Raw genomic sequence first — 23,622 nt, forward strand, 5'->3', positions numbered from 1 at the left:
TCCTGATCTTTTAAGAACGGGCCCTTCTTACGCAGGCGCCAAGAGTCCATGTCTACTGCATTTAACAGCTGTGTTTTCAGGAGCACGTATGTTCAAAATTCTGCCTGCACACTGTCTCACCCACAAAGGATTTGAGGCAACCTATAGAGAGTACAAAGTAAATAGACTGCAACAAGACCAAACATAGAAGGCCAAAATGTAGTATTTGCAGATTTTATTGTGATACCTAAAACATACCTCAATCTTTAAAGTGCAGAAACAAAATAAACAAACATTAACAACCAAAGCAAGGGAAGGAACAGCGAGCAATGTGGGTAACAGCTCCATCCTATGGCGAAGCTAGGGCGGGTCTGAGCAGCGCCTGGCGGCTGCTGTGTGTAAAACCTGCCCCGGGAAGGCTGCTGCAGACTTTGGGGACAGACTCCTCAGCGACACCCTACACTTCGTATACTAACAGTTTTCCCAAGCCTCTCTATGTGCACCTCAGTGTTAGCCTGGTTAACTGTTTCTGTGGCAGGGGTGAGGTAGGTAAGCAATGGTGTCAATGAGTAACTTCAAGGCTCACGCTCGACAAGAAGACAACTCTTGAAGCACAGCAGATCCTAAACAAAGCGAGTCTGAGTGCCAGGAAAGCGTCTGCAGTGATTGGAGCAACTTTGGCGGGAAAGCTCCCTTCTCTCTTTCCTCAGTGGACTGTGGATATGGAGCTAATGAGTGCGCTCAGATCCTGTGGTGAGGAAAACATTGGGGTGAGCCAACAATAAGACGAAGAAGCCTAGTTCGTGCTAACCCTACAGTTGATTCTGACCTGGGGAACTAATTGCCTCTGAACTATTAGATAGGGAAAAATAAAATGTGCAGTAAGAGCCCACACTTTGGTTTTGCTGTAGCAGCCTAGCCTATGGGTTCACACACTTCAAAACAGAAAGGGAGGCCATCAGAGTTCAAAGGATGACTCAGTTCTGTTCGCCATCACTACGGCCAACAGCCAGAAAGCGAGAGCAATCCAGTCATGCCACCCAGCCATCTCCAGGAGAGGCCAGCCACGTCCTCAAGCAGAGGGGGGATCCACCCAGTACAGCCACATACAGCAGAGCGTGGCCACTGTGGCCTGCCTATACCAAATCCTCGGGGGCTGGGTCACATACAGTCTTCACCTTCAGAGCTGGCAGGGACAACCCTGTCCTGCCGATACCCTCCAGCAGGAAAGGCCCAAGCTGCTCCATTCTTCACAATTACCATCCTTGAGGACACGCCAAATCCATGTAAGGCATGAAGTAAAAAACAGCTGAAATGGGTAGGAGGGGAGTCCAGAGTCCCAGCACACGGGCTACAGCTGGAAACCAGCTGGGCCGGGGCTCAGGACCGAGTGCAGCACCTGCTCCTCCTGGGCAGTACCCTAGTGACAGCTCAGCAGGTGGGCAGCTGCCAGTCACTAACGGATGCCAGCCACTGGCACTTGCTGCTGTTTTCGAATCTTGTTGAAGAGTTCCATGTACTGTATCATGGTATCTGCCGGCCCATACACAGCATCATGTCTGTTCCCAAATACTGTGGGGGCCCCTGGCGTGTGGCTACCTAGAAAACTCTGTAGGAACTCAAGCAGGAGGCTCCAGCAGTCACTAGCCACCACACAAGGGCCATACTCCACCTGGGACAGAAGAAGACAGCAAGGGTGAGGACAAGGACGAGGCTTGCTTCTCCCCTCTTACCAGTGCTACCGTTCAGTTACACATTGAAAAGACGACAGAACCTTGGTCCTGGAGGTTCCTGAAAAGAAACTGCCACTAGGGTACATTTCTCTACCAGGGATGCTCCCCAGAATCACTTTCCTCTGGTTCTTACTCTGTGACAGGATCTAACTGTGTAGTTCAAGCTGGCCTTGAACTTGTTATGTAGCCAAGCTAGCCGCAAACTCAGAATCCTCTAGCCTCTACCTCCTAAGTGCTGAGACAGGAAGCATGCACCAGCCTTGGGAAGCCTTATTTTGTGTACTGCTCTACAGGAAACTCCAGTCTGCAGGATGAAGATGAAGGCTACCAGCCAATAAAGATGCTTGCCATCAAGCCTGATAACCCAAGTTCGATCCCCAGGACCCACATGGGATGAAGAAAGAACTGACTGCTCTGATCTCCACACATGTGTTGTGCACATGTACACCTACACCTACAATACATAAATGGAGCAATCTTTGTGACTAAACACCAACTGGATGAAGGCATCTCATGTGCACATTCATGCCAGAAGGAAAGGTTCCCCAGCTCTGGGGACCTCATAAGACAAGGGGGGGACAGAGGCACATGACCGACATACCACCTCCCACACACCCCTCAGAAAGCTGTCCATTCCGGCCCTTCTTGGGAAGGGTGGTTGGTGTCTCTATATCCCATCCTCTGCTTCCTGACGATGGCTTCAGTTTGCAGCAAGTGAGCCTTGCTAATCTTTGTACTTGCTGTGAATCCACTTAACCCTAGGCCAGAGATTGAATGTTGCTCTTGAGACTGGAGTTGGTTCCTAGCACCCACATGGTGACTAACAACTTTAAAAAGCCTTTGACTCCAATTCCAGGGCATCAATCAAATGCCTTCTGGCCTCTGTAGGCACTGCACACATGTGGTACACACAGGCAAAATACCAACACACATAAAATAAAAAATAAATCTAAAAAATCTCCTAGGGAAACATGGTGGCTCACTCTTATAATCCCAGCACTTTGTAGTGTAGGCTGAGATATAAGGACTGCATGAATTCAAGAGCAGGCTACATTACAGACTAAGACTGACGCCCTCTCTCCCCGCTTCTCCCCCCCCCCCTCCCCTCTCAAGCACAAAGGCCCGCTTTGCACCTTCAGCACCACACAAACCAGGCATGGTGAAATACATCTATAATCCCAGCACTCAGGAGGTGAAGGCACAAGAATTAGAGTTCAAGCCAAATGAGACTGTCTTAAATAAACAAGAGAAGAAAGAAGCTGGGTGTAACTCATGGTACACTCCTGGAATCTCAGCGCTTGGGGGTAGATGTAGGGGGACCATAAATTTATGAAGCTTGGCTACAAAGTAAGTTCAAGGCCTGAGACATGAGTCTGCCCCGCCCCCAAACAAGACCCCTGTAGTAGAGGCGAGACAGACACTGAATAGTCTGAACCAAGCAGGCCCTGGGAAACTTCCAGAACCCTTGTTGTGCAGCCCATAGCAGAGTCCACTTGTCCTTCACCAAGGTCTTACCTCCACAGAGATGCCACGGGCACTGGGCCCCATTGTGACCGTGCCCACCTTCACCAGGAAGTCGCAGTACTGGTAGCGAGTGCCCCGGGTCTCGATCTTGCTGGCCTTGGCACTCTGGAAGAAACCCTTGAGCTTCACCATGAGCACATCGAAGTTGGTGTCCGCAACCAGACAAGGGCCGTTCTCAAAGAGGGCAAAGCAGCTCAGCGGGTACTCAGAGTTGTGCATCACGTACATCAGCTTCCCAGCCTGGCCTGCAAGGGGCAGACGGCCCACTCAAGATCAGGACCTTTGTCAACTTAGCCCAGGAGAGTCAAGTGCACCAAACAAGGCCAGCCAGCGGTTGGTACCCTGGCAGTCTGAGAAGGGGAAGGATCCATAAAAGCTGCCCTTTTCCAGAGAAGCTAGGTAACGGAAAGGGCAGCCAGACAACGGGGGCTAAACCCACTGAAGAGTAGCCAGGGAGTCTCAGGTGTCTAGAACAGTTGTGTGGTGAGCTCGCAGGTGGCTACTTTATCATGATGACTAGTAAACCATACAGAGACTCTCTTCTAGATTATCATCTGTAATAAATAAAACTAAGGGCTGGTGGTGTTGCTGGGCAATAAGTACTGGCCTAGCCTAAGTTCCAGCCCCAGGAGGTCCAACATAAAAGTAAAACAGAAGTAACAACATCTGGCATATCTCTCAACCTCAGCAAATGCCTCCTTTGAACTCTGAATGTTTACTGGGTGTGGTGGTGGCGCATGCCTTTAGTCCCAGCACTCAGGAGACAGAGGCAGGAGGATCTCCACGAGATGGAGGCCAGCCTGGTCTACAAAGAGAGTTGGAAGACAGGTAGGGCTGTTACACAGAGAAGAAATGGAATGCTCTTGCAGAGGCTCTGGAACCGGAAGCCTGTGAACGTCAGGCTAGCACAGCAGCAGGCGACCGCCGAGTTGAGTTTTATCTGCCGTGCCTTCAAAAGCTGGCAGTGCCTCCTGCAGGGGAGGGCAAGAGCTTGCAGACTGGGGAGAGAGCTAGGAAAGCAAGGGCACTACGGAGGAGCCGGGCTCTGGGACCGGCAGCTGGACTTAAGCCCTTTCTAGTCTCTGCTTCCTCATCATGTACCGCTGTTTCAGTTGGTTAGATTTGGTTTGGTTTTTTCCTTTTCTTTTTTTAAATTTACTTTTATTTTATGTTTATTGGTGGAGTTTTTTTTGTCTTTTTTTTAAAGACTTATTATTGATGATGTATACATTGTTCTGCCTGCACACCAACCAGAAGAGGGCACCAGATCTCATTACAGATGGTTGTGAGCCACCATGTGGTTGGTGGGAATTGAACTCAGGACCTCTGGGAGAGCAGCCAGTGCTCTTAACCTCTGAGCCATCTCTCCAGCCCTGTTTATTGTGTTCTGCATGTATGTGGTATGAGGGTGTCAGAAGCCCTGGAACTGGAGCTGCAGACAAGTGTGAGCTGCCATGCGGGTGCCAGGTCCTCTGGAAGAACAGCCAGGCTCTTAACGGCTCATCTCTCCAGCACCACCACCACCTTTTTATCTTCTTTTGTTTTGAGAGACAGGTTTACCTGTATGGCCTGGCTGTCCTGGAACTCCTGGAACTCCCTCTGGCCTTGAACTCAGAGATTACGCTGCCTCTGCCTCCGGAGTGCTAGGATTAAAGGCGTGCGCCACCACTTGGCTTGATTTGGTTTTTTGAAATAGGGTCTTGTTACATAACCAGAAAGGTCTGGAATGTGGCTGTAACTCCCTAATGCTGGCTTGACTTCCTTGTTGCTTACTCTGCAGCACAGGGGCTACAGAGCTAGACCCCTGAGCTTTGCACATGCTAGGCTGGCACGCCCCACTGTACAGCCCCGGCTCACTCACTGATTCTACTGCTTTTCGAGATGCTTTTTCTTCAAAGATGAGGCATTAACTATGTATCTCTGGATAGTCTGGAACCCTCTATGTAGACCAGGCTGGCCTCAAACTCAGAGATCCGCCTGCCTCTGCCTCCAGAGTGCTGGGATTGAAGGTGTGCGCCGCCTGGCTTGCACCCAACTTTGAAAGTGGGTTCTAGGAATCCAAACTCAGACTCAAAATGCTTACAAGGCAAGAAGTTTACCCATGAGGCCCTCTCCCTAGCCCCCCAAAGCCTAGTATTTATTTAATTTACATTTATGTCATGGGGCAGGGGCACACATGTGCCATGGCATGTGTATGATTCAGAGGAGGGCACTTGGGAGACTCTCATGTCCCCTTCCACCATGTAGGTCCTGGGAATAAAATTCAAGTGTCAGACTCAGTGGCAAGCACCTTTACCATTTTGCCAACCACCACCACCACCATCACCATCACCACCACCATCACCATCACCACCACCACCACCACCCCTCCAAAAACTTTAAAAAGGTGGCTCAAGTCTGTAATCCTAGCACTGGAAGGCTGAGGCTGAGGGTGGAGAGAGTGACAAAAGGAGACCCGTCCGTCTCTAAATAAACATAATACGGTAGCTCTGTGTACTCAAAAGGCTTAGGCAGTATAACTGCCCCAAGTTTGGGCTACACAGCCAGACCCTATCTGGAAAAGCTGAAGAGGGCCAGGAAGATAACGCAGTAGGTTAAGGCTCTTGTTGCCAAGCCTGACCACCTGAGTTGGATCTCTGGGAGATGGTGAGAGCCCAACGTCTGCAAGTTGTCCTCTACCTCTACTTCCTTGTTAGGGTGCATGTACACACACACACACACACACACACACACACACACACACGGAGAAAAGACAGATAAACAGATGCACAAACCTACTTTTAAAAACGGGAGTGGGGGCTGGGGAAGATGATAGCTCAGTGATGGCCTAATTTCTATCCTCAGCACCCAGGTAAAAAACCTGGAAGGGGGCTGGAGAGATGGCTCAGAGGTTAAGAGCACTGACTGCACTTCCAGAGGTCCTGAGTTCAATTCCCAGCAACTGCATGGTGGCTCACAACCACCTGTAATGAGATCTGGCGCCCTCTTCCTGGCCTGAAGGAAGAAGAGTGTATACATAATAAATAAATAAATAAATAAATAAATAAATAAATAAATAAATAAATAAATAAATAAATCTTAAAAAAACAAAAAAACCTGGAAGGCCGTACATGTCTGTGATCCCAGTGTCAGGAGCAGAGAGAGGTGGATCCTGAGATCCACTGGCCAGTCGGCTATCCAAAATGTTGAGCTTCCAGCTCAGGGAGAGGTCCTGTCTCAAGGCAATCGACAAAGCCCGAGAAGAAAGCACCCCACATCCAATGTCCTTCTCTAGCCTTCACAGGGGGCACACGCACAAGCTCTTAAACCCGCACTCCAGTGCATGCCCCCCACAAACAACAAAACAAAACAAAAACCACACACAATAAGGCTAGTGATGTGTCAGAGGTAAAGGTGCCTGCTGCTAAGCCTGAAAAATTAAGTCTGATCCCTGGGATCACATGACGGAGGAGAACACAGGCTCCAGAAAGCTGCTTTTGAATTTCATACCCATGTCATGGTGCTCAAACACGTGAGTCCATGCACCCACACCGCCCCCCCCAACACACACTAAGTGAACAAATGAATGAATAAGAAGGGTCTGGTAATAATAGTCCTTGCCTAGCATGCATGAAGACCTGGGTTCTAATCCCAGCACCACATAATCTGAAAGTGGCAATATACACCCCAGATCCCAGCACTAGAAAGGTAGAAGCAGGAGGATCAGAAACACAAGGTCATCAGCTACAAAGCAAGTTCAAAGCTAGCCTGAGCTACATAAGACCTTATCTCAAAAAACCTAACTAATTAACTAATACAAAATAAAATTTTAAAAAGAGTGACTACCTGAAAGGGACTAGAAATCTAAGACTTTAGCATAAGAAAAGATCAGAGGAAAAACAGGACTTGAGGGAGGCTGTGGTAGAAGTACTTCCGCCCCACGGGGCAGGAAAGATGGTATTCCAGCAGGGAAAAGAGTATAACAAGAAGCCGGCAAGACGGCTCGATGGTTCTGATCAGACTGTTCTGTCTGGAGACTCGAGTTCAGATCTCAGCACCCACGCTGAGTTGCCCACAAGTGCCTGAACTTCAGCTCCAAGGGATCCTACGCTCCCTTCTGGCCTCCATGGGCACCCTTCTACATAAACAAAATAAAGCTGGGTATAGTGGTGCACTTCTTTATCTCAGCACTTGGGAGGCAGAGGCAGGCTGATTGATCTCTGTGAGTTCAAGGCCATCCTGGTCTACAAAGTGAGTTCCAGAATTGCCGGGGCTACATAGTGAGACTCTGTTTCAAAAAAACAAACAAAATAAATAAACAAATCCCTTGTTTAAAAAGTTAGTAATGGAGAGGGAAGGCCGGCAGGAGGTGGGGAGTTCAGTGCCTTCCCTGTAGTGCACTGGCCTCTCTGCTGCCCCCTGCTGAACTTAGCCGGCTCTGCACTGAGCCTCCAGCACCACCCCTCACTCAGTCTGCACTGCCAATTCACCTTTCACCTTTTTAAACCCAGTTAATGGCACGTCAGTCCGCAGAGTCACTCAAAGTAGATCTCATTCTGTTCTCAGGTCTACACACTATTACTATTACACTATTAGATATCTGATTCGGACTACATGAGGCTGCACTGCCCTGAAATTCTTAAAAAGCAACTAAGGACTTTGTGTGAGTAGAAAGGGGCATTGCTGGGGATTCAACCCAGGGCCTTACACATGCTTGGCCAGTGCTCTATACCACTGAGCTATGACATCACCTCTTAGGACACCGTTTTTGACGTTTTATTTTATGTGTACAGCTGTTTTGCATTCATGTATGTTAGTGCACTGCTTGCACCCCAGATGTCCACAGAGGACACTGGGCATTGGATCCCCTAGGACTGGAGTTACAAATGGTTGTACTGCCGTGTGGGTGCTGGGAATCAAACCTGGGTCCTCTAGGAGAACAGCCAGTGCTCTCAACTGATGAGCCATGGCCTCAACCCCAGCTCTATTCTTTAATGAGGAAAGCACTTCCGGGTGTTGTAGACAATTTCTGTTTTCCCTCTCACTCTCTGGCCCAGGCTGGCCTTGAATCCAAGTTCAGTTCCCAGTAGCCATATCAGGTGGCTCACAACCCCTGTAACTCTGGCTCAAAGGGATCTGACATCATTAGCCTCCATAGGCACCTCCACTCACGTGTACATATCCACACACACAAGAGTGTACACACTCTCAAGCACACACGTACACACACAATTAAAAACAAATTTTTAATTCAACAAACAAGTAGGTCCAAACCGCAATGTGGCCACCGCAAACAGATGCCAATGAATATAAGTATGTGTGGGACTCCGAGCCAGGATCGAACCATCCGCCCACAGCCTTCTACTGACCTTGGCCACCCAGGGTGGAGGCAGCTGTGTGGTAAGTCTCACAGTCCACACAAAACGTTCCTTGTTTCTCCGCCCCAAGCATCTCTAATTTCCTGGTGAGGAGCTCCACCGTCTGCTGGACACTCCTGCCCTCAGCCACAGGCATTTGGGACACACTGAAAAACAGAACACCAAGTCAGCAGTGTCCAGAGACAGATATGTTCTGGCTCAGCCACCCCCCAAACAGGTAACAGATCAACAGGGCTAGGAATTACTTTAGACAACACCAACTCTGATCCCTGCCCCTTAAACCTGAGAAAGGAAGAGGCCCACAGGTCCCAAGGGTTCCTCAAACCAGCAGAGCACAGGTCTCAAGTGTCTCACGTGTGTGTGTGTGTGTGTGTGTGTGTGTGTGTGTGTGTGTGTGTGAGTGAGTTTTCTACCACATCAGCGTTCCCCAAGTAAGGCATGTGTGCCAACATTTAAGTGATAATTCTAGGCGGCACACATTAAGTACCACTGATCTGTACAGTGATTGTGATTGATGGTGTTTGCTGCCAAGCTGAGAGAACCTAGAATCACTGATTATTTGTTAGAGACAGGATCTCGAAGTACAGCCAAAGCTGATCTGGAGTTAACTACATTAGCCCAAGTTGACCTCAGTCTTTTAGCAATCCTGTCTAGGCCTCCCAGGTGCTGGAATTACAGGTGTACACTTGGCTGAGACCTAGCTCTCCCCCCACCCCATTTTGTTTTGTTGTTGTTTTTTTGAGACAGGGTTTCTCTGTGTAGTTTTGGTGTCTGTCCTGGATCTCGCTCTGTAGACCAGGCTGGCCTCGAACTCACAGAGATCCTCCTGGCTTTGCCTCCTGAGTGCTGGGATTAAAGGTGTGCACCACCACTACCCAGCTGAGACTAAATGAGGAGTGGATAAACAGCTGAGCAGGACAGCCCTCCTCCTGACTATGGACACAATGTGACCAGCCACTGCCTGATATTTTGACTCAAATAGTGAGTCAACATAAACTCTGATATTTTGACTCAAATAGTGAGTCAACATAAACTCTATCAGAAGTTGCTTCTGGCAGGGATTGAGGCACAGGCCGCTGGCAGGTAGGGCTCTAGACACTGGCCAGAGCTTTCCCACTATCACAGAGTCCCATTGAACAGCACCACAAACCAAGAGAAAGCAGCCCTCAAGTGCATCAGCCTAGAAAAAGAGACTCAACAGTTGTTTCAAGAACTTCAACTGTTTTCCAGGTTTCCACCTTATGATGTAGCTTCCCCAAGGAGCAGCTCCCCATGGTAATTTCTGTCAAGCACCAGCTCTGTGCAAGAACTGTAGGCCTTCTGATTAATTTCTTTTTCTTCTTCTTCCTCCTCCTCCTCCTTCTCTTCTTCTTTTCTTTTTGAGACAGGGTCTCACTATGTAGCTCTGGCTATCCTGGAACTCATTATGTAGACCATGCTGGCCTCCAATTCACAGAAATCTGCCTGCCTCTGCCTAGATGAGGCACTTGGGAGGCAGAGGCAGGTTGATCTCTGTGAGTTCGAGGCCAGCCTGGTCTACAGAGCAAGTTCAAGGACAGCTGGGTCTACATAGAGAAAAATATGACATATAAAAAACACATGGTCATGCAGCTAATAGACAGTATCATCAAGATTCAAAGCCATGCAACCTGGCTCCTCCTCTGAGCTTTTTTTGTTGTGTTTTTCTGTTTGTTTTTTATATGTCATGCCTCATCTGCACTCTTTAACCTTTCTCTTACACTGCCTCTAGGGATGTCATGGTCCACTAACATTTATTAAATTTTATTTATTTGTTTATTTATTTAGTTAGTTAGTTAGTTTTTCAGGACAGGGTTGTTCTGTGTAGCACTGGCTGTCCTGGAACTCAATTTGCAGACCAAGTTCAAGGCTGGCCTTGAACTCAGAAATCTGCCTGCCTCTGCTACCTGAGTACTGGGATTAAAGGCGTGCGCCACATTGACTGGCAAGGTAGAGTCTGCTAAAATGGTTCTAAAGAGACTGTTGGAGACCGGGAACTCAACACTGCAGCCACTGCTCATCTGGAATTCACTCCATGAGCCCCAGCTGACCTCACACTTGCCTGCTCCTGCTCGCTCTCCCATGTACTGGAATTAGAGGCACACACGTGGCTGAGATCTACCGTACGAACAGTGAATAAATAGGAACACAGATGGCACTTAACTGTAGGAGAAAGTCAAGACTTTTTCCAAACTACTTTACAATCAATCAGTTAGATAAATCTATTAAGTGGGAACCCTACTGTTACCAAAACCTGTACTCTGTTTGGAAAAAGCAGCAATAAGCAATATATGAAACAAGAGAATCACTAAACTGACAGTATGACAGAAATTCTGGGATTCTGAGAAAGCTGAACCGATACTAGTAGGCAGGGGAACCCTTTTCCCAGGGACTACCTTCTCTGTACAACGAACCCAAGGCAGGCAGGCATTGGTGGAGCACTCCTGTAATCCCAGGACGCAGGAGCAGAGGCAGGTGATCGAAAGTTACAGAACGCCTGTCCTACACGGCCATAAAAGCACACATAAAGATGAGCGACGGCAGATTCTAGGGCTCAGAGACTCTACTGGGATTTCTATTTTTACCGTCGACAGGCACTCTTCACAGTGTGAGGAGGCTGAGACGAGACTCCTGGTGTCAACTGAGGGGCATGTATAGTCACTACAAGGCCTGCAAGAGCCTAGGCTACCTGAATAACTTCCCACAGGCACCTTTCACTGAACAAACCTGTGGCCCGTAACTTCACGAACCCTGGCCTCCATGCATCTCTAACTGGGAAGATGCACACCCCTACCGAGATTTTTTTAAAGTGCTGAGACCTAGTGCTTTGTAATTAATGCCCAGAAAAGCAAAGTGTGCAGACGTTACCGACCACCTCTCTTTTTCCAAGTGAGATTTAAAACATGTTTGAGATTTAAAAAAAAAAAAAAAAGTCAATAAAAACTGACTCAAACATGTAGGAAGTGGTTCCTGAATCGTTAATGTGCCTGGGACCCCGATCTCCAACCCTCCCTCTGACACTAGACCCAGTATCTTAAAGCGGCCAAATTAAAGCCAGGCTGCTATCACTGCAAGCAAAATGTAAAAGTCGCTTTCTCCTTGCGCCCTTTTTCATCCCTGCCTGCAAATAATTCCTAGTCCAGAAACCCTATTTCCAACTTTTGGGTCCTACTCGCGACGGTACAAAGGCCTCACGGATGGGAAGAAGTACCAAGAAAAAGAAGGTGCGATTCCTGGCAGGTTCTCGGGATGAAGCGCTCGCTTTTGCAAAGGGATGCGTCTGGGAAGGAAGAAGCACCACACGGCGTCCCGTGCTCCACACGACCCGAGGACGGCTTTGCAGCCCGCGAGGAACGGAGAATCTCGGCCCCAATCCCCCTCCCCGGGCCACTGCAGGCCTACAGGCGCCTTCGCGACCCCAAGCTCCGTCCCGCAGAAACCCCGGCATTCCTACCAAGTCACTCCCATGGCGTAGGCTCAAAAAGGTGGCACTTCCAAACACTCCACGCAGAGAAGCCAGAGGCCCACGGCAGGTGCGGCCACCCAAAGCAGGAGGCAGGCGTAGAACCGGCTCCGGAAATACGCAAATACTGAGCGCCAGGGCGGCGCGCCCACAGGAAAGGGGCGTGTCCGGCCACGCCGGCGGTGACACCTCTAGTACGTCATCGATCCGGCCCCGCCCCCAAGGCGCGCTTTGCTTTGACAGGACAATTTACGTTACCTTCATGAATTCTGGAACCGGTGACTCAGACATCCACCTCTTCCAGACAATGAAATTACCTGAGAACTTGGGGAGTCCAGCTCCAGGCCCCGCAGGTCTTCGAGAGATGGCGGTATATGAGGAACTTCCGGCCTCCGAACGCTGGGAGGCGCTGTGATCTCTCGGTGACCTCTTGGACACCGGACTACAAGGCGCAAGCGCAGTCTTGGCTTTAAGCCGGCTTCCCACGTGTGAACCTTGTGGGCAAGTTTTTCGAGAAAAATGCCCAAACTCAAGGTGGCCCGTGGGGCCGGGAATCAGGAGAAGCATGCACCTCTGGCCGAGCAGATTCTGGCTGGGAACGCAGTGCGCGCGGGGACCCGAGACAAACGGCGGGGACGCGGGGTCGAAGAGGAGGAAGAGTATGTGGGACCCCGGTTGAGCAGACGGATTTTGCAGCAAGCCCGGCAGCAGCAAGAGGAGCTCGAGACTGAACACGGGACTGGACACCAGCCTGCAAAACCGCGAGAGCGCGCCACGCGGCTGGGTGAGTGACAAGGGGTGGGTTGGGCCGGGGTAACGCAGTCCACCCGGATACTGGTTTGGAATGAAAAAGAAGAGGCAGCTTTTCTTTCCCGCGTGGTCCTTCGCTTCCACTCCTGGCTTCTGGAACCTCAGAGTTAAGCCAACAGGAAGTGATCGCTCACATCGACTTCTAATATTTATTCTCTGGGCTTGTGAAGGATTTGTGGGCTCCCTGCGTAATGCTTTTAACAGCGCTAAGAGTTTAGGCAGTTCTGATAGCCGAAATAAACAAGATACTCGTCCCTGCTTTTAGCGCTGGAAGTCTGGCCCAAGGCAGAGAACATTAAGTAGATGATGAAGTAATATATTCCAGCCAGGAGTGGTGGTGCTCGCCTGTAATCCCAGCACTCGAGAAGCTAAGGCAGAAGAAGGCCTTCTTGGGCTACATAGTAAGTTCCAGAACAGCCTGAGCTACCTACGTGGTATAGCCCTGTCACGCAAGAGCGTGAGAGAAAATGAATATATTCCTATTCAAAACAACAACAACAAAACCCGCCATTAATTCTACAGGACAGGTTTCCCAGGTTTTGTGCCTTTCTAACTAAGGTCTGAAAAGCAAATGGGAAATATTCCAGTAACAGAGGAAAGAAAGCAATATTGTTTAGAAGCACGGGGGTGGAGGTCGGGGTGGGCCGCACAGATGAGTGGGAAGGTGCTTGATACTTGTCTCATTGGGGAGGAACTATGTTGACCTCCAGTTGCTTAGTTTTTCATTCTTATTTGTCCTAAAAGCGGTATTGAGATAGTTGAATATGGCTTTAGGACCACAGTAGCTTTACCTGCTTTCTTTTAGGTGTTTTGAGGTAGGGTCTCATGCCCAGGATGGCCTTAAGCTCCATATGTAGGTGAGGATAACCTTGAACTACTGGTTTGCCTCTGCTTTCCAAGTGGTGGCATTATACATGTTTGATACCATACTTCCCTTAAAAGAAAAAAAAAAATTTTTAATTATGATACTGTGTCTCCTTAAGTTGCTCATGCTGGACTTGAACTTGCTCTGTGACCAAGGCGGGCCTGGGCTTTTGATCCTCCTGTGTTGCTGTCAGCAGACTCCAGTTCGAAGCGATCTATTTGATGACTACTCCCAGCTTTTTCTCCCAGACATAGCTCTTCCGGGAACCTGACATCCTTATATCCAACCGTCTACCTGACATCTCTCTGCTTGCTCCATGGAGTCTGTTAGCACACTAGCCTTCTCTTGCTCAAAACAGAATCTTGGGCTCCTCTTTCTCACTCTACATCTGATTTGTCAGGAAACTCTGATGACTTTGTCTTCAGAATATATCCAGAACCGGATCAGTTTCCATTAACTTGAAACATCCTCCTGTTTAAGCAACCACGGTCTCTTCCCCTGAATCACTGTGGTAGCATCATAATTTGTGTTCTGTAGCCTCCGTAGTCCATTCAACAGCTAGAGATCAACGGCACCCTGTTTGTTCTGTCTCTGCTGTCAGCTAGGGGGGTGATGCGATAATTCAGTTGGTCAAATACAAGCTTTGAAAGCAGGAGGCTCTGACTTCAATGCCCAGCGGCTTGTAATCCCAGAGCTAGGGAGTTGAAGACAGATCTCCTGGGCTCACCAGGCATCCAGGCAAGCCTAATCAGCTAACCCCAAGTCCCAGCCAGACCCTATCTCAAAAAAACCGAGGTCATCAGATCCTGAGGAATAACACTGAAGAGTCACCTCTCCTGCACACCTGATGTAAGTGTGCACACACATACGAAAACTAAAATACCTACCCCACAGATGTCCACATGCATCTCTGCCCTGTTTGTTTCATAACACTTATCTTCTTTTGTTTTTTTAACATTTATTTTGTGTGCATGTGCGGCGTACCAGGATGTGTGTAGAGAGCAGAGGAAAACTCTCAGTAATTGGTCCTCAGATCTTAACACTTTGTTCTCAGCCAAGCAGTGATGGCGCACGCCTTTAAGTCCAGCACTTGGGAGGCAGAAGCAGGCAGATCTCCAAATTCAAGGCCAGCCTGGTCTATATAGTAAGTTCCAGTCAGCCAGGGATACATAAAGAAACCCTGTCTTGAAAAGCCAAGTAAAATAAAAGAAAAAGAGCATTTGTTCTTGCAGAAGACCGGAGTTGGGTTCCCAGTATTCATGTGGCAGACCACAGCTATCTCTTAACTCCAATTCCAAGAGATCATGTGCACTCTTCTGACCTCTTTGGGCACCAGGCACACTTGTGATGCACAGGCATACACATAAAATAATATATATACATCTAAAACAAAATTTAAAGAAAAGTAACAATAATACTTTGCTCTCACTGGATGAGCTCTGCATACTCTCCTGAGCTGTGTATACCCTTAGTCCAATTCTGTTGCAAATGACCCGCAGTCATGTTATATTTCAACTCCTTCGGTTTATTAGACTCTTTCTAGGGGCTTTGCCAGCAATGTGTGGTGTTTCAAAAGTCAGGCAGATTTCTGTGAGTTTGAACAAGTTCCATGCCAGCCAAGGCTACATGGTCAGACCCTGTCTGTCTCTGTCTCTCTGTCTGTCTCTCTCTCTCCCAAAAAAAAAAAGTCGGGAATTCAATGTTAGGCATTTGTGGTACGTGTTTGTAATTCTAACACTTGGGAGGTAGAGACAGGAGAACAAGGAATTCCAGGTCATCCTTGACTACATAAGTCAGTATTGTCGAATAGAGTATTTGTTTAACTATGTAAAGATGTGTTAGATTTGTTTGTATTATAGAATAATTGTTTAACTAAAAATGTGTTACATCTGTTTCTGCTGCATTTGTTTAACTATGTAAAGACGTGTTGCCATTTCACCCTGCCTGCCTAAGGCACCTGATTGGTCTAATAAAAAGCTAAACAGCCAGTAGCTGGGCAGAGGAGCGATAGGAGGGTCTGGAGCTCAGAGGGAGAAACGACTAACCTGCCGCACGCCAGACAGACAGTCATGGGGGAAACAGGAAAGCAGGGTGGGCAGTGCATAGATGAGGTAAACAAGCCTCAGGGCAGCACATAGGTTAATAGAAATGGGTTGGTTTTTTTCCCTCCCCCGCCCCCTCCCCCCCACACACACACAGAGTTTCTCCGTGTAGTTTTGGTGCCTGTCCTGGAGCTCACTCTGTAGCCCAGGCTGGCCTAAAACTCACAGAGATCCGCCTGGCTCTTCCTCCCAGTGCTGGGATTAAAGGCGTGCGCCACCACTGCTGGGCAGTTAAGACTAGCTAGAAACAAGTCTAAAGCTAAGATTGAGCATTCATGGTTAATAATAAGTCTCCGTGTCATGGTTTGGGGGCCGATGGTCCAAGAAAGCCTGCTACAAGTCAGTAACTTGTGTACTGGTTGATTAGAGACTGATCTGGGGCCTTCCAGGTTGGCTGCACTTTTCCTTTCGGGCCCAATGGTCCTGTTTCTGGCTCTGGCTCTTTAATTCTAATAATATTAAAGTCCTTTTCTTTCTCTGATATGAGACATTCTCTTGCTCCCAAATTGCCCATCCAAAGCCTCATCACCCTCTGTACTAGTCTAAGCTCTGTGGTACCCACCGCCTCTCCCATGGTTTAGTTTGAGCACGTGACGCAGCTCTGCTGTGCAGGCAGCATGGCGGGGTAGAAGGTACCGTTGGGGAAACTGCCCGCTGTGGACACATCCACTTTCCTGTCCCGTTGGAACTGGGTGCAGTGATCGTGCCTGTTTCTTGGGGTTACCTGGACTAAACAGGTCTCACGCGTGTACTAGAACGGATCCCTCTAGGACCCTGGGGATGGCATGTCAGCCGTTATTTACCAGCATCACTCTGTCTGTTTCGTTTGTTGTACTTTATCCCCCAAGAGTCTAAGTCTCTGGGAGCAGAAAGATCGTCGGTAACTCTGCTCCTTCCATGTGTGTCTCCGACACCCTGGGCCTGCAGTACCTGGCGGACGTGGACTGACGCAGAAGCCACTGCCCTCCATGCTTACCATTTTATCTTCCCTCTTTAGGGCCTGGAGTGCCACAGGATGGATCCGAGGATGAGGATGAGGAGTGGCCCACCCTGGAGAAGGCAGCCAAAATGACCGGGGTGGACTACCAAGCAGAAGTGGTTGTAGACCCTGAAGATGAACGCGCCATTGAAATGTTCATGAACAAGAACCCTCCCGTCAGGTAGGGCTCCAGAGTTGGGACGGTGGATCCTGGTAGAAAGTTCCCACAGGCTAGTAAGTTCCCTGGCCATCTTTTGATCTGAGCATTGCCAGCTGTAAAAACACACCTTGACCAAACCTTCTGAATGGGTGTGACCCAGACTCCAAGTATCTCCCCCTTTTGTCCATCTGATGTAGAACTTCCTGGGTTACCCCGTTCCTTTTTATATCTGGGGGTCCATTCTGTTGTGTTTGTTCTTAGTGTGTTGCTCTCAGATCTTCAGCTTCCTTAAATTCAGGGCTTTCAGTCTCCGTACCCGCATTTGGGCTGGGTTACTAGAACCTAAGGACCTAAGCAGCTGTCTCTTATATCTCTCCTCTTGACACCAGTAGTGATAATGAAAAATTATCCCAGGGATTGCAAAATATCGCCAGAGGGGTAAACCGCCTCCAGGGAGAAGCACAGATTCACCCCCATCTAGTCCAAATGCTGCTTCTAAACCTGCAGGTATTTAGACTGCCTGTGGGCAGATGCTGGGCAGATGTGTCTGGCCCAGTGGAGGGGAGTGAATTTAGGGCAGATGGCCCTCAGCCAGTGTCATCTGCCCCTGCACGACATGGGGCCTGTCCTTAGTCCTTCAGAGTGTGGTGGAGTCTTATCATGACTGTGAAATGATGAGCGGACTGAAGGGTGAGTGCCTTGAGTATGTGGAAGGGAGAGAAGCGCCCTCCAGGTGGATGGATGTCTGACAACTCTAATAGAGGTCACAAAGGGTGTGTCTGGGCCGTGGGCCTGTCCCCAGGGGGCTCTCAGGCCCACCTCATACCTGCTCTTTGAGGATTTGGACAAACTTAGCAGTTTACTGTAAGTGACAGGACAGTAGAAGAAGGGACTCGGGGAACTCTGGGCACTGGCTGCTGGCATCTTCAGAAACCAGGCCAAGGTCTTTGGGAACACAGCCATCAGGCCGCGTAGTCTGGGGCACATTGGAGGTACTGTGAAGAACCCAAACTAGGGGTTGGAAGACTAAAAGTTCACCCTTTCCCCAATAATGCCGGACTTAACTTCCTGTCTCAGCCCCACGTCTGTGTCTGAGAATGAAAGCACCTCCCATCAGCTGCAGTGGTGGTCACGCCTTTAATATCAGCACTCGGAAGGCAAAGGCAGCTTCATCTCTGAGTTTGGGCTAGCCTGGTCTACAGAGCTAGTTCCAGGACAGCCAGTGCTACTGAGAGAAACCCTGTCTCGAAAGGAAGGAAGGAAGGAAGGAAGGAAGGAAGGAAGGAAGGAAGGAAGGAAGGAAGGAAGGAAGGAAGGAAAGGAAAGGAAAACTTTTGCCTCCCATCAGTGTCCTGCAGCCCATAGGACACAGATTGAAAGTCTGGACACTGCCACCTGACTTCCTGCCGTGCTGGAGACTAGAACCCAGGGTCTCCTGTGTGCTAATCACTAAGTGACACTCCCAACTGAGGGGCAACTTTAAGTACACATCAGTGAATTCTGAAGATGCCATCAGCAGACTATAACCCACTATGGTGGTAATTATATTACAATTTTATTTTTTGAATTCTTCCCTTTATTTTATGTGTATGAGTATTTTGCCTGTATGTGCATTCCTGGTGCCCATGAAGGTCAGGAGAGCGAGAACAGGCGTTAAAGCCACTGTGTATATGATGCGAACTGAACCCAGGTCCTCTGCAAGAGCACTTAACCACTGAGAAGTCTCTCCAGCCGTAAAGAGGCTGAAGAAGGGGAGGCAGGCGGCAAGATGGCAGTGGGTGAAGCGTGCTTGTTACACAAGCCTGGTGGTGTGAGTTCAATCCCTGAACTCACTTCAAGGCGGAAGGAAAACTCAGCTCCAGAGTGGTCTTCTGACTTCCACATGAGCACACACAACAGGAACAATAAAGTTTAAAAAAATAATTGAAAGAGGCTGAGAAGGATGCAGTTGGTCTTAGGACTATTTCTGAGTGGAGGGAAGGTGTTGCTGTAGTCTCCTTAATGAAGCTCCCTGGAGTCTTGGCAAGGAATGGAGATGTGGGTCACACCCCCGAGGCCAGAGCTCCGGTGTGTACTGTGACAGTACTCCCCCTTCTGCCCACGGTGGTGGGTGAGTTTGGAGTCGGCAGCCTTGGATCCATGGTGACTCAGGACTGGCAGTTGTGAGTGGTCCACGGCAGTCTGTCGTTTAACCCCGTCGTTGACCGGACAAGCTATTCCTACTGTTACCACCGCCCAGCTCGGAAGCTGAGGGAGGCATGGAGGGGTAAAGTGACAGGCCCGAGATCACACGGGACAGCGGAGGGACGCCTGACTAGAACTGACCGCAGAGTCCAAGGACCTAACTAACTAACTAACTAACTAACTAACCACGCTGGCTTTGGCTTAAGTGTGGTGAGATTCAGGTCCTTCGCTCTCTGCGGCAGCTTGTGGCGGCTAAGTGGACAGAGGGAGCTGAGGCAGGATCCCAGTGTGTCAGCGTCCAGAGGAATTGTACGTTGCTCACTTCTAGCCGCTCTTATGCTAACAGTGGGACAATAGCAGAGACCAGCGTGGCCCCTGTGCAAGGAGGACATGGAAGTTTGAAGCATTCCTGTTTTGTTTGGGGCTGTTTTGTAGCTCTCTTTTTTCCTTTGAGACAGGATCTCGCTATATAGTTCCAGCTGACTTGGAATTCCCTATGAAGACCACCACACTGGCCTTAAACTCAGAGATTGCCGGCCTCCTGGGTGTTGGGATTATAGGCTTGTGCCCCCACGGCTGCCTACCTACCCTCCTCCCTCCCTTCTTCGTCCCTTCCATGAACAGGGTGAGGGGACTTTACAGCTTCCTGGAAAGTGACCCTAGCTCCTCATCCTTCTCCCTTCGTCTCCGTAGGCGCACTCTGGCTGACATCATCATGGAGAAGCTGACTGAGAAGCAGACAGAGGTGGAGACGGTCATGTCAGAGGTGTCGGGCTTCCCTATGCCTCAGCTGGATCCCCGAGTCCTGGAGGTCTACAGAGGAGTCCGGGAGGTAAGGGCTCTGAGGGCATGTGTGGTGGGGTGTCCTAACAGGAGGGCTGTCACACATGATACCTGACTGAGCAGAACTGGTGGGCTCAGGTTCTTGTGCTGCCTCTTGCCCAGAAGTCACAAAACCGGTCACCTGAAAAGTGAGCCTTTTGGGATTGTTCTGAAGGCAAGTGAGGCAGCGTATAAAAACCCAGCGACGGGCCAGGACCTCAGCCCTGGTGCTGAGGGTTCTGCCTCCCTCATCCCCAGGTGTTATCCAAGTACCGCAGTGGGAAACTGCCCAAGGCTTTTAAGATCATCCCTGCGCTGTCCAACTGGGAGCAGATCCTCTATGTCACCGAGCCCGAGGCCTGGACAGCAGCTGCCATGTATCAAGCCACCAGGTAGTGTAGATGGGCAGGGGTGGCTGTGCTGGGGGCAGGGGTGGCTGTGCTGTGGGCAGGGGTGGCTGTGCGGGCTCTGCCTCTCTTAGCTGTGCCATCGGTGGCCCATGGACCTCCCCCTTGGATTTGCTCCTGTCAGTCCCTAACCTCTCCTCTTGCATTTCGAGGGCAGAGTCCGAGGGTAGACTTCTATGGGGAGGGCTTATGTGGCTTCCAGGACACAGCCCTGGTGTGGGAGAGTAGCTGGAGAATTCTGATTCTCCGGCTAAGCTCAGATCCCTGGTGGTGGGGAAGGAGAGCGAGTAGCTGCGGAGCCAGCAAACACGGGACTGGGGCAGTAGCTCGAGGGGCCTCGCTTCAGCCACAGAAGGCCATGGGTTCAAGCACCAGCACTTCTAAGAAAAACACTAGGGTCTGGAGAGGTGGCTCAGTGGTTAATAGCACTTGTTCTTCTAGAAGCCCTGGGTTCCCAACACCCACATGGTGGCTCTCGACCATCTCTAAATGCAGGAAATTAGATTTCTCCTCTGGCATCCATGGGTACCAGGCACATATGTGGTGCAGACATACATGCAGTCCAAACACACAGACAGAAAATCAAATCAAAACAAAACACCAGAGGGACAGTACGTGCTCTGATTTGGGGGCATCCTGTGTTGCCGTGCGTTTCCTCTTTAAGCTGACCAGGGTGTGGAATGCACATGGCTCCCACACGCCCCTCTCTGAACTAGAAAACGTCTTACATGCACCATCCCCGGGGAGAGTTAAAGGGCCAGACACCTCTGTGACTCGGGAACCCCCACCCCGCCAGGATTTTTGCCTCCAACCTGAAGGAACGCATGGCTCAGCGCTTCTACAACCTCGTCCTGCTCCCCCGAGTCCGCGACGACATCGCCGAGTACAAACGACTCAACTTCCACCTCTACATGGCGCTCAAGAAGGCCCTGTTCAAGCCTGGGGCGTGGTTCAAAGGTGAAAACCCACTCGTAGGGGAGAGAGGAGGGGGGTCAGAGCGGCTGGGCTGTGGTCCATCCGTGGTCCTTAGGTGACGGGGTGGCTGGGACTGCTTCGTCTCCCTCACCGCACACTGAAAGGTCACTGTGTGTGACTCTGCCTAGGAATCCTGATCCCGCTGTGCGAGTCCGGCACCTGTACCCTCCGAGAAGCCATCATCGTGGGCAGCATCATCACCAAGTGCTCCATCCCAGTGCTGCACTCCAGGTAGTGACGGTGAGGTGGAGGAGGAGCTGTGATTACCTAAAGGCGTGTGTGATACCCCCGTAGCATAGAAGGTCTTCAAGAGCGGGATCCTGGGGCCTGGCACACAGTACGCATTCAGGAAACAGTTGAATGATGGCGTGAGTGATTGGATAGCAAGGAAGAAAGTGTGATGAAAGGTGGCGGTGGTGAGACATTCGGACGCACTCTGTAGTTGAATGTAGGGCTGGATGGATGGCTGTCCAAGCCAGAGGTGGGGTGTGGGCTGGCTGGAGAGATGGTCAGAGAATCCCGGGGTATCGTAATGAGTATCTGGCGAGCTGTGATGACACCGTCGGGAAGGCTGTAGGTAAAGGTCAGGCTGGGGAGGAGACTTGCTCCAGCATCTCTGACTCCACCGTCCCTTCTAGTGCAGCCATGCTGAAGATTGCTGAGATGGAATATAGCGGCGCCAACAGCATTTTCCTGCGCCTGCTGCTGGATAAGAAGTACGCGTTGCCCTACCGGGTGCTAGACGCCCTGGTCTTCCATTTTCTGAGCTTCCGAACGGAGAAGCGCCAGCTGCCTGTGCTCTGGCACCAGTGCCTTCTGACGTTGGCACAGCGCTACAAGGCCGACTTGGCCACGGACCAGAAGGAGGCCCTCCTGGAACTGCTTCGACTGCAGCCCCACCCCCAGCTGTCTCCCGAAATCAGGCGTGAGCTTCAGAGTGCAGTCCCCAGAGATGTGGAGGATGTTCCCGTCACCATGGAATAGAACCGTCACCTGCCGTGGTCCAGGGGGCGTGGGGGGACACCAAGACCCCAGCTGGTTACCCAAGATGCAAAGACCCAGGTCAAGGCACTGAGGGTTGGGTGCCATCTGTGGTGCCGGTCCTGGGCAGGCTGATCCGGTTGGCTCTCTGCCATTCTGGGCTTTCGTCCTCGCTCACTTCCAGAAGCTCACTGGAGTCACCCCAGTTCAGCATCCCCACAACCCAGCTGGCACTTGGTCTAAGGCCGCTCTCTGCAGTCCCTGTCAGCTCACTGGGTTGTAGATAAAGCAGGGCAGTTATTTATTGGAGCTCTGTGTTTGGTACAGTCGCTGGAGGTGCCTGCCTGCCCCATGGCTAGAGGTGGCTCTTCCCTGTTCCCAGTTCTGAGAAGTGGGCTCTTAGTCCCACAGGCCCCTCACCCTACCCCTTATTTCTCAAAAGCGTCTCTCTAGCCTTTTCCCTTGCTCTCCACAAAGAGGAAGTGTGTGCGAGCCGCCTGCCATTGACATGACATGTCGATGGGCTCCTTGGGGGACACCAGCTTCGGCTGCCGCAGAGCAGCCGTCCATGGGAAAGGTGGTAGCCGCCATCGCTGCAGGGAGGACTGCATGGCAGCGGCAGGCCCCTTCTCAAGGACGAGCAGCAGTGAGTCAGAAAAGGTCCTGCTTTCTGAGCACCAAGAGCTCTAGGTTGCTTGACAGACCAGGGTCCAGTGCCTGTTGTTTACTGATGAGCAAAGAACAATCTTCATTTGTTTTCATGGCTTGGGGAAATTGGTATGAAATGTTAGTTGCAGCCAGGCATGAATCTCTGAGTTTGAGGCCAGCCAGGGCTAGCTGTACAGTGAAAACCTATCCCATTCCCCCCCCCCCCAAAATGGGGGAGCACATCCATGCCCTACCCACTTACATCACAGCTGACTGACTCCAAGTCATCCTATGTATCACTTTTGCTTGGGAGAAGGTTCACCTGTTACAATCCAGTTCATGTATCTGGAAAAGTTTCGGTCTATTAAGACATTTACATTTGCTTACACTCTTAGTTGGTAAATGCAAAGAAAATGACACCTAACTCAGCCAAGCCAAATCACTCCCCGTATTCCATCTCCAGCAGTTTGCCTCTCTGCAGTACTGAGGATAGAACCAGGGGAAGTGTTTTCAGACACACACTACCCCGTTCATAGTTGTGTTAATGTATATGAGCATGGTTCTTGCATGCTATCAGACCCCGAGACTAGAGTGGTTGTGGTCAATTCCAGGTTC

The 23,622-nt window shown here is 50.2% G+C and overlaps 2 protein-coding genes across 3 annotated transcripts; one reads left to right on the forward strand and one right to left on the reverse strand.

The window, feature by feature from the left end:
• Positions 1–199: 199 nt before the first annotated feature.
• Positions 200–12,188, reverse strand: Med20 (mediator complex subunit 20). 2 transcript variants are annotated; one of them, XM_006996920.4, is made up of 4 exons: positions 12,066–12,188; positions 8,585–8,739; positions 3,228–3,481; positions 200–1,651 (listed from the first exon to the last, which is right to left on the reverse strand). In XM_006996920.4, the coding sequence occupies exons 1-4, from the start codon at positions 12,077–12,079 to the stop codon at positions 1,436–1,438; spliced, it is 639 nt and encodes a 212-aa protein (XP_006996982.1). In that variant the 5' UTR covers positions 12,080–12,188; the 3' UTR covers positions 200–1,435. The 2 variants fall into 2 exon arrangements, with proteins under 2 accessions (XP_006996982.1, XP_076413805.1); XM_076557690.1 differs by lacking the exon at positions 8,585–8,739 and having other exon boundaries at positions 12,066–12,179.
• Positions 12,174–22,668, forward strand: Bysl (bystin like). Its single transcript, XM_006989018.4, has 7 exons — positions 12,174–12,858; positions 16,849–17,011; positions 19,868–20,006; positions 20,255–20,388; positions 21,200–21,360; positions 21,507–21,609; positions 22,017–22,668. Exons 1-7 carry the CDS (start codon positions 12,594–12,596, stop codon positions 22,360–22,362), a joined length of 1,311 nt encoding a protein of 436 aa, XP_006989080.1. The 5' UTR covers positions 12,174–12,593; the 3' UTR covers positions 22,363–22,668.
• Positions 22,669–23,622: the final 954 nt, after the last annotated feature.

The sequence above is a fragment of the Peromyscus maniculatus genome, chromosome 21, assembly GCF_049852395.1.
Source record: "Peromyscus maniculatus bairdii isolate BWxNUB_F1_BW_parent chromosome 21, HU_Pman_BW_mat_3.1, whole genome shotgun sequence".
NCBI classification, from domain to species: Eukaryota; Metazoa; Chordata; class Mammalia; order Rodentia; family Cricetidae; genus Peromyscus; species Peromyscus maniculatus.

Excerpts from the sequence above, each read along its gene's own strand:
- Med20 (XM_006996920.4), bottom strand. Across the intron at positions 3,482-8,584 it reads CTCCACCCTGGGTGGCCAAG|GCCAGGCTGGGAAGCTGATG; the intron begins GTCAGTAGAAGG and ends TGCCCCTTGCAG. Across the intron at positions 1,652-3,227 it reads CCCGTGGCATCTCTGTGGAG|GTGGAGTATGGCCCTTGTGT; the intron begins GTAAGACCTTGG and ends CTTCTGTCCCAG.
- Bysl (XM_006989018.4), top strand. The coding sequence starts at position 12,594 with ATGCCCAAACTCAAGGTGGCCCGTGGGGCCGGGAATCAGGAGAAGCAT. Across the intron at positions 17,012-19,867 it reads AACAAGAACCCTCCCGTCAG|GCGCACTCTGGCTGACATCA; the intron begins GTAGGGCTCCAG and ends TCGTCTCCGTAG. Across the intron at positions 20,007-20,254 it reads TCTACAGAGGAGTCCGGGAG|GTGTTATCCAAGTACCGCAG; the intron begins GTAAGGGCTCTG and ends CCTCATCCCCAG.